Source organism: Cinclus cinclus, chromosome 1, assembly GCF_963662255.1.
Source record: "Cinclus cinclus chromosome 1, bCinCin1.1, whole genome shotgun sequence".
Lineage (NCBI taxonomy): Eukaryota > Metazoa > Chordata > Aves > Passeriformes > Cinclidae > Cinclus > Cinclus cinclus.
The window spans coordinates 90718190-90731795 of record NC_085046.1 but is presented as its reverse complement, the minus strand read 5'-3'; the positions used below and the strand labels follow the sequence as shown (position 1 = coordinate 90731795).

The 13606-nt window shown below is 35.6% G+C and overlaps 1 protein-coding gene across 1 annotated transcript in view; it reads right to left on the bottom strand.

The window, feature by feature from the left end:
- GABBR2 (gamma-aminobutyric acid type B receptor subunit 2) overlaps positions 1 to 13606 on the bottom strand; it is a 457122-nt gene that overhangs the window by 233462 nt on the left and 210054 nt on the right. Inside the window, exon 4 of the mRNA XM_062500339.1 lies at positions 4936 to 5037. Within this exon, the coding sequence (XP_062356323.1) occupies positions 4936 to 5037 (102 nt within the window). The remainder of the gene's footprint in view (positions 1 to 4935; positions 5038 to 13606) is intronic.

Below are 13606 nucleotides of genomic sequence, written 5' to 3'. Positions count from 1 at the left end.
TCAAGAACTTTAAGTTCTGCAAAAGAAAAAAAAAAGCTGAGGTGTAGAAAATTATTAGGCAATAGTACTAATGAGAGCAAAACTGATACTACAGTAAAATACTAGCATTCAATAACACTAAAATATCAAATATTATTTTGCTTCCTTGCAATATTTCTTCTACAATTTTGCATATTAGAACCAGTTGAAGACACAAACTTATCACTGTCTGCATGAAATAAAACTGTAAAATTAAAAAAATGAGATTTGTTAGATCAAATGCCTTGATATTATGCCTGCCTGAGTAATTTTTAAAGGTTTTACTCATACAACATCTTCTCTATAGTCACTATAATGCAGTGACAACTCCCTCTTTACTCCCTCCAACCTCCACACATCAAAGACAAAAAAATCATCACAGTTTAAGAACCTATGATGGAAGTCCAATGACAATTTTACTTTCATACTTAGAAACATTTAAGAGAGTCTTCCTAAATTCAGGAGGATATGCAGGAGAACATTTCTCCAGGAACAGGAATAACCACTTCCTGACATAAAATATTACTTCTAATATCCACAAAACACATTTTTATGACTTCACATTACCCTTTCTTTCACACAAAGGCAGAGTTCTCTGCAAAGGCTTGAGGAAATCAAATTTTTCATTTCTTTCATATAAGACCTGTTTAGAATTACTAATAGCTCTTTCCCTCTCCAAGGAAAAAAACAAACATATGATTTGGTATGATTTTCAGTGGCAAAAAACATTTAAGTTTTAATTAAATCAATTTGTCAAAGATTTCTAGTTCAGATAATTTCACTGTTTATTTCCTGTTCAGCAGAAAATATTATGATGGACAGAGCAGTAAGATATTAGCATGCCTCTGTAATTAAATGCATGACAACAGTATCACTCCTAGCATGGTTTAAATCAGAAATAATGTAATGTGCTTTGCTCATTCTGAACCTGTGCATTTTCAGTAAGCCTGCTTCTCTTCATTTTTATATTTAGCCACAGACTGATAAAGTAATGTAAATCTTTTTCAAGTGGATTATATTCTTTATAAACAAATCTTACAAGGTTACATGAAACTAAACAAACAAGTTACACAAATTACAGCAATAGTATTACAGTTTTTTGTAAGGACAATAAATAGATTTAGGAATTATGCACAAAAAACACTACTTTATCTACTATTTCTTTTTTTCACATTTAAAAAAAAATTGGTTATTCTTGGAACCTCAGCTCTGAGTCACTTGACTGCTCTGAACATTAAAATGCAGACTTAATATTTGAAAAAAGAGTAGCAGAGTTTGATTAAAAAATAAATGGCACAGCACCTCATAATTAAGCTTAAAATTAAAGACATTCCTCTCCATTTTATAACTTGATGAGAAGCAATTAAACAAACAAACAGACAAAATATGTAAACTGTGTGGCCTCATAAATAATAATCCCAGAGTGCATATGCAGCAATGCTGGCTGTGTGACAACATTCCGACTGAAGTCACAGTGTCTGTGGTGTGTGGTTTCCTGCCTTAAGACATTGCTTCCACCTGATTAACACATACTTTAGTATGCACTCATGTAACCAAGGAACTGTGTGTCAGAACACATGCAATTTAGGAGCTAATTCAGGAAAGTCTATACCACAGCTCTTCCTCTTTCTTTCATAGCAGTCTTCCTCTGTGCAAGGAAGGGAGGAGTGCGCACTCCTCAGCCAGCCTCTTCCTTCTGAACTCCACTTTCATCCCCTTCCATATTTTCCCCAGATTTGTTCTTGAAGGATTGCATTCAAGATTGCAAATAAGCCTAGACCTGTAGGATGCCAGGCTTGGGTCTGCTGGTTCCATCCCACATAAGAGACACTGAAGCTTCAAATTCATACAACTGCACATAGCTCAAGTCCTTTGCAGAGGTTTTATCCATATCAGAGTTGGGTTCATGTCTGCTCGTGGGTCAAAGGCCACATTACAGACTCATGCAAAGAGATACATCAGATGCTTGCTGGGCATAACTTTTTTACCCCTTCATTCATACCATTAACCAGCATGATTTCCTTGCAAGAATATACTTCTCCTTTACACAAACCCTTGCAGAATGATGTAAGTTAACATAGTGGATCTTCCTCATAGAGATCAAAGAAATCACCCACTGGATCCCAGCAAGTGTCAAATCCCTTTTTCACAGACCTGTAAATTGCTTGCATGGAGCTAAAACGTACTTGATAGAAGAGGTTTTAATTCATGGAACTAGGCAGGTGATCTACAAGATGATTAAAAACATCCCAGGGGGAAGGCAACTCCCAAAACTGCACTTACATAAAAAGACCAATGTTTAGACTGTTTGCCAGATGGTGAGCTGTCATATTTACTCTTCCCAGAGATTACAGTAGCAATATCAGCATTTAAGCTTTGCCCCTCAGTAAGAAATACATATGTTCCCATATGGACTGAAGTTCAAACAAGAAAATGAAGAACAGTTACATTTCATTTATCCATAGTTGTGGCAAACCCTGCATAAAAACATGTTTTATAAATGAAGACTATAGCAAACCTTCAAAAAATAATTACTCTTTTTCTCCCTTCTTTCTTTCACATAGGTGAGCTACTAAATATAAAATGTCTTTGGAAACACCAGGAGCTGAGTAATATAAACCCTGAAGAGAGTGAGGATCAACACATCTAAGATGCTCTACTGAGGAAGGAAGAACAACTTGTCTCCTTTGCTGCCATTTCTAACAGCCTCAAACACGAGACACTCTTTAGCCTTTTCAGAGTTTTTGAGTGATGCATATTATGCTGGAATAGGCAGCTATTTTTTTTTCAGCCTTCAGAGCTTCCCTTTTTTGATCAGATTTTAATCTGTTTCATTTCTAATGAATAACACCACAGTGTTGTATTATATAGCTTTCCAGAGAAGGATTGCTACAATATCTCATCTGCCAGGAAAAGTCAATGTCTTGGCAGGCTCTTTATGAGACACCTAAATTGAATAGCTCAGATACTCTGTCTTATTCTCCACCATGTATCTGACAGTCAAGAGGTTATCAATAACTCTACAAAAATCTGGGTAACTTTGACAGCAGAAGTAGCCACATGTTCTGCTTTCTAAATGCTTGGATGTCCAGTTGAAGAACTATAGATAAGCCTCTGACCTTAGCTATGGAATTGCTGATGGTGAAGGTGAACTAGAGGACATCAGCTCCCACCATCATAACATGATGGCAATTCTTTTGTCCTACATGCAAGATACAAAAAACTTGGAAGCAGAAGTGTTATTGCTCTTAACAATTTGCATGCTTAGAATTTTCAAGTATTTACATGGATGTACAAATGCATCCCTTTCTCTGAACACAAAAATGAGTTTTAAAGATATTCTTCTTAAGCTTAAATCTACCTTTTAACTATGCAGTAGAAACTAAGGTATTACAGAGAGAAATATAAAATATATTTCTGCAAATCATACCAGATTTTTTTCTGTTTTCTATTCTATAGTCATCAGTTTCATTAATTTAAATGTGTTTGTGAAAATAAAAGATATTTCAGGTAAGCAGGTACCAGTTTATCTATATGAGGTTTACATGTTGAAGAAAAATGAATATTTTTAGAATTGTTTAGCTAAATTCCGTGTATACCATGTACCTAACAGCCACTAACCTTTTATTTCTGTCAAGGAAAAGCAATTCTCTGGATAATTGCTTATTTATTTTTTAAATTGTTTTTGAAAAAGAAATCAAGACATAACAAATATACCGTGTAGTTCAGTCTCCTGGTGTTCCCTGAAAAAGAGCCCAATATGTTGTTGATGCAGAGGAAAGCTAGAATCACATTGCTTCTTCTGACTTCCAGCCTAAAGATCCATGCTTAATATGTATTTTTTCTTGTTATCACACCACTGCTAGTCAAAAATATTGACTGTACTGTAACACCTACTGGAGTCTCTTCAGCCCAGACAGGTTTCCAGACAGGAAATGCAAACTGGCTTAGACTGGACAGATACAAATGGCTTTCCAGAAACGTACTCTTTACCTATTAATACTTGAAGCATTCAGGTTTACATCTCTAGAACGTGGAAGTAATAAAGCGCACTTAGTTTACAATGCTCCAGAACCTTTTCAGCTTCAGTAGTGTCCTAGTCTTACACAGGTCAATATTCTTGCTTTAATTTAATTTGTTTAAACATCATTTAGGGTTTTTTTGTAACCTGTTTTACACATATTTAAGCATTTGCAGGATTGTGGCTTTGACTGTGTGTCAGTATGTACTTGATGCCAGAAACAAGTTAATCTTTGCCTTTTAAAAGTGTATTCTCCTGCTGTTCAATCATTTTTTCATGTTCCTGTGCAGTTTAAGAATCATATCTCCTACGTCTAGTTTCTTGCAGTTTGCACTGCGTGGTAATGCTAAAATATAGTTTTAATTTTATGAGACAGCAGAAGTCTAATAAATCAGTATAACAAGAGAAGGATTAGAAATTATTCTGCTACCAAATTTGTTTTTCCTTCTTTTTTCCTTATGATTCATTTGAAATCATGCAGATGATGTTAGAAAATAATTCAATTTAAAATGTGTAATGAAGCTAATGGAAAGAGGTTCAATATTCTTTCTACATGATAATTTACCTTAAAAGGGTCTAGTTCCAAACCTCAAGAGTTTTCACATGTATATCATTATGACTGTGGCTTTAAGTGCAAACATTAAGCCAGCAACAACTTCCTTTATTTAGTACCACTATTGGGAACTATTAAAAATATTTACTGTTCACATAGACCTACATTAACTTAAGAAGGACTAGGTCCTCAAAGTGCCATTTTTTTTATATTATTATGCAATGGAATGTATTAATACATCATTCTAACACAAATTTTGTTTCCTTAAATCTCTTCATAGAAAAAAAAAAAACAAAAACAAACCAACACCATTTTCTCTTTTTCATCGAACAGCAGCACATACCTTAAGCTTCTTTACACTTGTGCAGGGATCATTGGAAAAACTCTCAGTATCTGAAATCTCAATGTCTTCACCATAAAGGACGCCTGTCAGATCATTCCTCACCTGTCACAAGATAGAAAAAGGCAAACTAGTGAACCAAGAACCAGTGAGAAGGAAGCAGATGGGCTGCATTTATATATGCAATGACAAGCAATGATCTTGATGATGATATATGCACCCAAATAGTTTTTTCCATTTCACCCAAGATGTGATCAAGATGCCATTCCTCTACAACCACCATCTGCTATCAATGGCTGTACCACATAAAGGACTTTACTACATGTGGCAAAAAAATATTCACACGCAGCCCCACAAACTGGGCTCCCACTTTGTGTCATGGGGATGGACAATTATTCTGTATTTCCAGGGCTGTAAGGACAAAAACTTTGTTGTAGCCAAAATGATGTGTGAGACAGTATCAGGGGAAAAGACTCATCAAGGCTCCTCATACATTCTCAAGTACTTATTTCAGCTGGTCCTAGCGTGAATCAGCAGAGCTTAGCTTACACCACTTAGGGACTGATAAAGCCTAATGAACCCCACTGTGGCCTAACCCTCTCTAAAACCACCCGTCACACCACGGCCCAGCAAGAGGAACAGTTGGCTTGAAGGTGGCACAGGCAACCAGGTATTAGCAGATTTTTTTCACCTGTTTAATACTGGCAAGACTGTCCTCTTTGAGGTGCCTAATAGCACAAAGAAGCCAGATAACATGCAAAGCAATCTGACTTTCTGATTTAGGGGGTTTTTTTCCCATATAACTACTTCAAGGTTTGCGTTCTTAATCACTGCTGGTTTTCCTCCAGCCACATGACTGCAAAGCCAGTTTCACATTACTATTCCTAATAGATAAGAGAAAATAATTTTAGTCTGCAACATGATTACAGACTGAAATGAAGAGAGTGGCACGCCAAATTTAAGTTAATAGAATTATGATCACATCAATTGCAGTGATTGTCTATTTAATTTGTTTGTGATAACAGAAATAGGAGAAGCAAATCAGTGTAAAACAGGTATACCACATGCAAACACAGAAAATAGAAGATGGAAGATACATGATATTAAACAGGAGAATTTAGAAAGCTTGTGTGTCATATGCAGATATTTTCTGATGACCCTCTGTATAGGTCATTTCCTGACAATCATCACTACACCAGCTGTCTTAATTGCTTCTTTCATGGCCTCTATGTCATCTTATCCCCTTTAGTCATGCTTTAAAATTACTGACACATTTTTTACTTTATAGCCTTTTACAATGATTAGAAAAAATGGACATACAACTAACTTTTTTATTAAAAATTGTTTTATCTCAGAGAAGCAAGTCAGAATGGTCAACCTGCCAAGATTTGAGTTACATCCTTTATCCTTCTGTAATGTTACCAGGTTTTAAATTCATTCTGTGAAAATGTGCCATAAAAAGTGATCAGTAGTGACTTCTTTTTCTGCTTCTATACTAGTAAAACTGAATTATTATTATTTTAGCTCCAGCGATGCCATTAACTGCTCCTTGAAACAGAGGTCTTTCTCAATATAAAGAATTTTTTTTTAAAAAAAACAAACCATCAGTGATAACACAAGAAAACAAACCTCACTTGATCATAGTTTAGCCAATGTCCAAAATCTTTCCACCTAGTGCCAGAAAACACTAGAACTATCATTTGCTACTGATGAAAAGTAGTAGTATTTTGCTTACTTAACATCGATGTACTTTCCAAAGGAATACAACTTGTATTCTTCTGTATTGCTTCTACCTGATAGTGTCCTACATTCTTCTGTATGACAAGAATTTTTTAGTTTCAGATTTGCTTTTCTGATATTTTCTGACCAATTCCAGTCAGTCTTTAAATCAAAGAAAAACTAGGTTAACATTACTCAGTTAAAATGAGCAGAAAACAGCTGATTTACCAAATACTGTATTGTCAAATTAGACCATTATTAACATAAAAACAATGACAGAAAACACACCTTAAATATTATTAATACTTATGGATAGGCTTCAGTGGTGGGCATAAATTATATTTCAGACATTCTACTGACTTGTTGAGATTCCATCCCTTCAGAACTTTGCACTTGAGGAATTGAATTGTGTATGTTTGGCGTTTGTTCTGAGCAGTGCTAATTTAAATTCAGGCACTGAGAAATTTCTCTGACATCTCCCTTGGCTCAGCTGCTAGAAGGAAAGTATCTGTGACTTTCAGAATTCCTAGACTTTTCATTTATCTACTGATCAATCTCCCAAAAGACACACTTCTCTAGATTTTGTGTCAAAGACATTGAAAACCTTTTCCCTTTACTGCTGCAAGTGGATATTTGCTGTTTTCCAGAGTCATCTGTTGTGGAGATTTTGCCAAAAGAAAGGTAATTTTTTTTCCCATTATTCCAACAAGATATTAGCAGCTTTGTAAGAATTTACAAAGTTTTTCTAAAAGACGATGTTTCCGTTTCAATGCTCTGACCTATGTCTGACTTGTTGTCTTGTGTCCCTGTTCTTGGAGAATCTTTATTATATTTTCTCAGTTTTTACTTCCTATTTCCATATTTTTCTCCCCACCAACCTCAGGTTCTTTTTTTCCTTTATAGGCACTCTAAATATATAACGGAAGGGAAGTTTGTGGTCTTCTTTCTACAGAGGTTCTTCACTTCTTTCAGATAAATTTAAGTACAGAATCCTCTGATTTGGATTTGGGTCCAAAGTCAGTCACCTCCACTTTTAGAGCTGCCACTCCTGATGTAAACATTCCTATTTTGGATGAAATTTATGAGGCTGAGTATACAAAGTGCTGCATTTTTTGTTTTAGCAGATGCTTACAGTCCTGGAAAGCAAAGCACCAGCAGTTTTAGTACAAGCAGTTTTAGAGCTCAGCAGCAATCGTTTCATTCCACCAACTTCAAGTAAAGAGTACCATAAACTACTGTGCTTTGTTTCTTGTTGTGCAAATAAGATAATTTTAACTTTCAGAAACTGCTGTAGAAAGTGGTAAAAAAACTGCATTAAGTTTTTATGGGGACCCACAGTTGCTAAGGAAATTTTGCACGGCCTGTAACACAGAAGCAGAGTTATTCCATGGGGTTTTAGACCCTTTTAAACAATTTAATGAAGGCTGTAGTTCTATGTCTGTTTATTTCAACTTTACGAACTTTAAAGACAGCAATATTTCATTTCCCAAAACAGGAACTACCAGCCCTGATCATCAATAAACCTGAAAATTTTCACAAACCAGTAGAAAGACACTTTTGCACTGTTCTGCCTACAAAACTAGATGAAATCAGTATTTCGCCATATTACATATTTAATCTGTGTGGTCAACTTCAAAAATTCCTGGGGTGCAAATACGTTTACTAAGGAGCACATTCCAAAAACTGAAGGGTTTTTAAGGGATGCTTTTGCAGGAAGAAAAAGATGGTCCTTGTGCTTTAGGCAAAAGAGAAGATGGGACGCAAGAGAACTGGTATTTCTCTCTCATTCTGCCAGAGCTGCTCTTTGATTCAGCTCCTATGACTGAAATAAAGGTTTTAAAGTTTGCTACCAAGTCGGGTGGTATATTTTTCTTGTGAAGTGGATGGCAGCAATACTTGCCTACCTCATAGCTCTTGTATCAAATTTAGTGATGTTTGAGAGGTGAACAACAAAGTCCCTCACCCTGCACCTGTGAAAGAAGAAATACAGGGATTTTGAGGAATAAAGAACTTGCACTACAAAGGAAGAAATTTTAATTTCTTTAATCTCTAGTAAATTGAGAGAGTAGATAGAATAAATAAGTGGGCTGTAAAAAATGGTGAGTCTAGAGGAGATAAAATTGCAACACATTTGTGGTCTGCACCAGAAAGAATGCATGAAGCGTTAAGGAAAGGAAGAAAATGTCAGGGAGCATCATGGTCTAGCTCCCTAAGGAAGAGGGGTGCAAGAGCAACAGCACAGCCCCTCATCAGCAGCAACCCAGCAAGGGGAGCAGCACAGGCTTGGAGAGAGCTGCCAGTTTCAGCCACGAGGTGACATCTCCACGCAAGTTCATGGTAATAAGGGAGGCCCAGTGTAAAGCTGGGAAGTCAATCCTCAAGTCTGGAACAGGATCAGGTTTGGTAAAAATAACCAGGGCCAAACAGAACCTATGATTATTGGGCAGGTCCACACCAAAATGACAGGACTGGGGACAAGCCTACAGAGTCCCTGCCAGGCATAGCTGTGATAGAAAGAATGAGCACCCCACAGCATCATGCGGGCATGGACTGATAGCTCTGAGTTGAGCTGAAATGGGGTCAGGGACAGAGAAAGGACTGGGGGGAGGTGAAGTTGCAGCCCTGGGGGGATACTCAATGGCAGAAAGGACTTTTGGTGCTCTCAGAGCCCAGACACTGAATTTTGTTTGTTTTTTTTACTTCCTGCATGAACTCTGTATGGTGATTCTCTGCATATGATATATAAATGACCCTGTCCCTCACAAAGATACAAAAGTTGCACATACAGTGATTTTATTTTAAGAGAGATGAGATTGCTCACTTCAGTGAGGTTATTACTGCAAGCACCTTGTGACCTTTAGTGAATAGTTAACATCCATTTGACCACAGTATTTCAGTCTTTTTGCAAGCCAATTTTATCTGGGTTTTTTTTTCAGAAAAAAAAGTAATAAAAAAATTTTTTAGTAAAAAAAAATTATTTCAGTAAAAAAAATAGTAAGGAAAGGTGATATTCCTGATGAACTATCAGTCTAGTGATGATAGTTTGAATTTAGGGGTCTCCATTGACCAAGATTTCAAACTAGGTTTCAAATTATACATTTAAAGGCACAGTTCACTCAGTTAATCCTAATGCTGCCAGTTACAAAATTAATTTAATAATTTTTATATTAATCATACTACTTTGCTTTTAACAGATATTTCAAATGACCTTTTGGTTCACTAAATCTGCGTGTAACTACAGCAAGCTAAATCCTTGTCGTTCAGGGCAGTCTAATCCCACCAGATGTTGATCATAAGAGAGACCTAACAAATGAGAACTGGTTAGACAGATGGATTGCACAGTCAGATATTTTAGTAAGATTTCCTGTTGTCCAGAATATACAGTGCAATTTAAAATGTTACACCATAGGAGTGTCTGTACAGACATATAAATATATGTGTACAAAAAAAATGTTTGAATGATAAGAAAATATTTCCTCATTACATGGACAAAATGTAAATTGCGAGTAATTGCATAGGACAGATTACAGATTTTGGGATTAGTAAAGATAGAGGTCTCACCATATACAATGCGTTACAAACAAACATAATTATCCCTATTTCCATTCCAATGGGACACATTACTCACATTTAGAGGCTTAGAAGCATTAAGTGAAAACTTACATCCAAGAAATACAAACTGCAGAGATACACTTTCATTGATATACACATAATTTGGAACTACAAAAATGAAACAGGTAGTAGAACCTTATTTGAAGCAGAGAGACAATGCAAAAATAAAGTGTGAAGCAAAAATACATCAAGAGGTAACAGTAAAATATGTTGGCTATTAGGAAAGTTTCATTTAGAGGGAACCCAAAAAATTAAATATGTTTTATTGTGTAAAGGAGAAATGAAATGAGAACTGCATTGGATTTTCTTTTCTGTTCAAAAGAAATCAGATATTTTTTAAAAGTACCATGTTTATGGGTTTCATTGTGACAAGAAGGGAAGAAGGAACCCTGGAAAACTGGATTTTTGCTTGGGTAATCTGCCACAGTATAGGCTTTCACAAAAAATATTACTTTTTTCATTGATGTAGGATATTAGTAGCTGGGTCTAACTTGAAAACTAATGCAATCAATATTAGTCTTGCCTACAAGAAACACCCGTATATTTCAGACAGAATCTTTCAGACTAGAATAATAATAGCACTGCTAATTTTTGTTGTATTTGTATTATAGCTACATATTCCAGTAAAAAAATGTAAATTATCCTCCTTTCTGCCTGGAATGGCAGTATGGCAAATATGGTTTCACATAAAACCTACATATGTGTGACTATCAAAGAGATCATACCTATTTAAAAATAAACCTCTATGATGTCACCTACAACATGCTCTAATTTCTTCCCAAATTCTCTACAGGGAGAAAGAAATTTTCCTACTTTACCTTTCTTATGTTTTTTTTGATCACGGAAGTAAAACATAATTGGGAACTCTGATTTTAAGCTTACCAGTTGTGTGCAAAAATAATTGATAGGCGTGTAGAGTTCTTGTGGTAGAGGGAAAGTTAGTTAGGGGGCTTTAGGGTTACCTACAAACAGTCCAAGTTAGAAGGTGATTTCTCTCCAATAGAGACAAAATCAATTCAAGAGGTGGATCAGTTACTATGAGTCATTTGAAGAAACCAGCATATGATAGCGAAATAAAAATTTAGCTAGGAGAAAACCCCAGAGATTTGTACTATAACAAAGTATCAAAAGGTTAAGTTCCACTTAATCTACAGGCATGTTAAGAACATGCACATAATGTTCAGCAGGACTTTGAGCAGTCTGAAAATACAAACTCCCTTCACTAAGACTGGACACTAAGACAAGTTAAAACACAACTCAGTAGTACAGCAGAGAGAGAAAAGGCATGTTACATTCCTTACAGGAAAAAAATACATAATGCACTGCCAAGATAGAAAGGATATCAAAGACAGTAGTCAAGGATTGAAAGTAATGATATATTCTATAAGAAATAACATCAGTTCACATGACGAGTTAAGGAGCACTGATGAACAAAACTGGAAAAGAAAATACACACAAAATATACTTCTGACTCCTTCACTGTGAGATACCATCTACAAAACTGAGGATAATGTGATTTCTGATGGCTTCCAGGGAAATAGGACAACCTTTCTTCTATGAGTTTATCAGACATGACTCGTAGAGAAAGCAGCACAAAATTAAAGGTTCTAGAGGCTGCAATATTATACAACAGAAATTTTCATGTCAGGTATTATGAAAGTAAATAGAGGCCATATTGAGAATAGATTATTTAATAATTCATAAACCAATGCCAGAAGTGCAAGTAAGTAAGTGAGAATTTAGAAATGTTTGTTTATTACAGCAAGGGAATGCAATAGGACTGCTGAAGTTGGTGCAAGCATTCAAGTAACTGGGAGTGCTGAAATACTCAATATTTTATCTTGGAGGGAATGTGGATGCAGACAAGTGGAGGTGCTCTATATTATTATGTGTGAAGTGCAATCAGAACATCAAATAAAAAATATAGAATCTTTTTCTGGGAAATTAAATCTCACAGGGTTTGAATATGTTTAGAGAAAAAAGACATAAACATTTTTTTAATTTTTAAAAATTAAAATAAATTAAAACCCCCAGAATATATTGTAAGGCTGTTTTACATTGGTGAATTTAATCTAGCCTAGGAAATAAGAATAGAACAAGATGGAAAGTCTCGTTGTACCACAGAAATAAAGAATAAATTACAACTTAGAAAAAGATAATTCATTTCTTTTGAAGATCACACTATACCACCACCCTCAAACCCACTTCTATAATAGTCTACACATAGCAAAGACTGTTCAAATACTGAAACAAAAATTAGGGACTCAAGACCTGATTATATTATTAGAGGTGGGCAATGTATAGTAGTTAATAATTCTTACTTACATACATATTTCAAACACATTTATTAGACTCAGAAAGAGCCCCTTTACTAAAATAATTCTAAACAGAATTCATTAAGAGGGATAATTCAAACAAACATGAATGATAATTAAATATTGCTTAAGAAAATGTTATCAGTGCTGAAAGAGCTTTGATTTATAATTACATAAAGAAGCACCTTTATGTAAAATCCTCCTTGAGCACGCAGAATGAAAGCAACCTACCATTTATACATTTGAAGTCTCCTAATCCATGATGGATAAAACACTTTTTATTCCAACACTAACTAGGAAGGGTGTTACATGCATATTGCCAAAGTTAAATAAACGAGCATTTCTAAGGAATGAGTCATCAATAAATTGATGTGTAAAACAGGTGAGATTAATTGCACCCTGGAAGAACCTGTCTCCTTTCTCCATCAACTATAAATGGAGCTCAGAGGACTCCCAGATACAGACAGGTGAACTCTAGCTGAATTACAGGTCTCAAAATCTAACCCTGTCTCAAAATGGTGTACCAGTAGCACTGCTATCCACTGAAACTTGAAAGCCCCAAAGATCCCTTACCTTAATAAAAGGTTCTAAGGGCAAGGTCAGAGGAACGAGCTGCCTTCCTGAATCCCTTCTCAATCTGTCCACCCAATGGCTGAAGGAGAAGACACAGGGTCTTATTCCACTTCTTGGCTGGCAGAGAAGGTTTGTCCAAACTGTGGGTTTGTGAAAAACTTTAAAAATCCTTGTGCATTGGAATTTTTTTCTTTTCAGAAAACCTGGACCAAGTTTGAAGTTTTGCCCTGCACTCAGTTGCTGTGGCAAAGCTACAGCTCCTCACTAATAGTTTAATTGCATCAGACTCAGGGGGCTATGCCAACATTTATGAAAACCTTTGCATCCAGGAGTTAAGTCTACTTATCAACTGAAAATGATGAATACAAGCCTCAGTAGGAAACTAAAAAAGGAAGAAACATTTACCTAATATAAAAACTGGATGACATTTTGATGAGAGGGAGATTATAGAACCT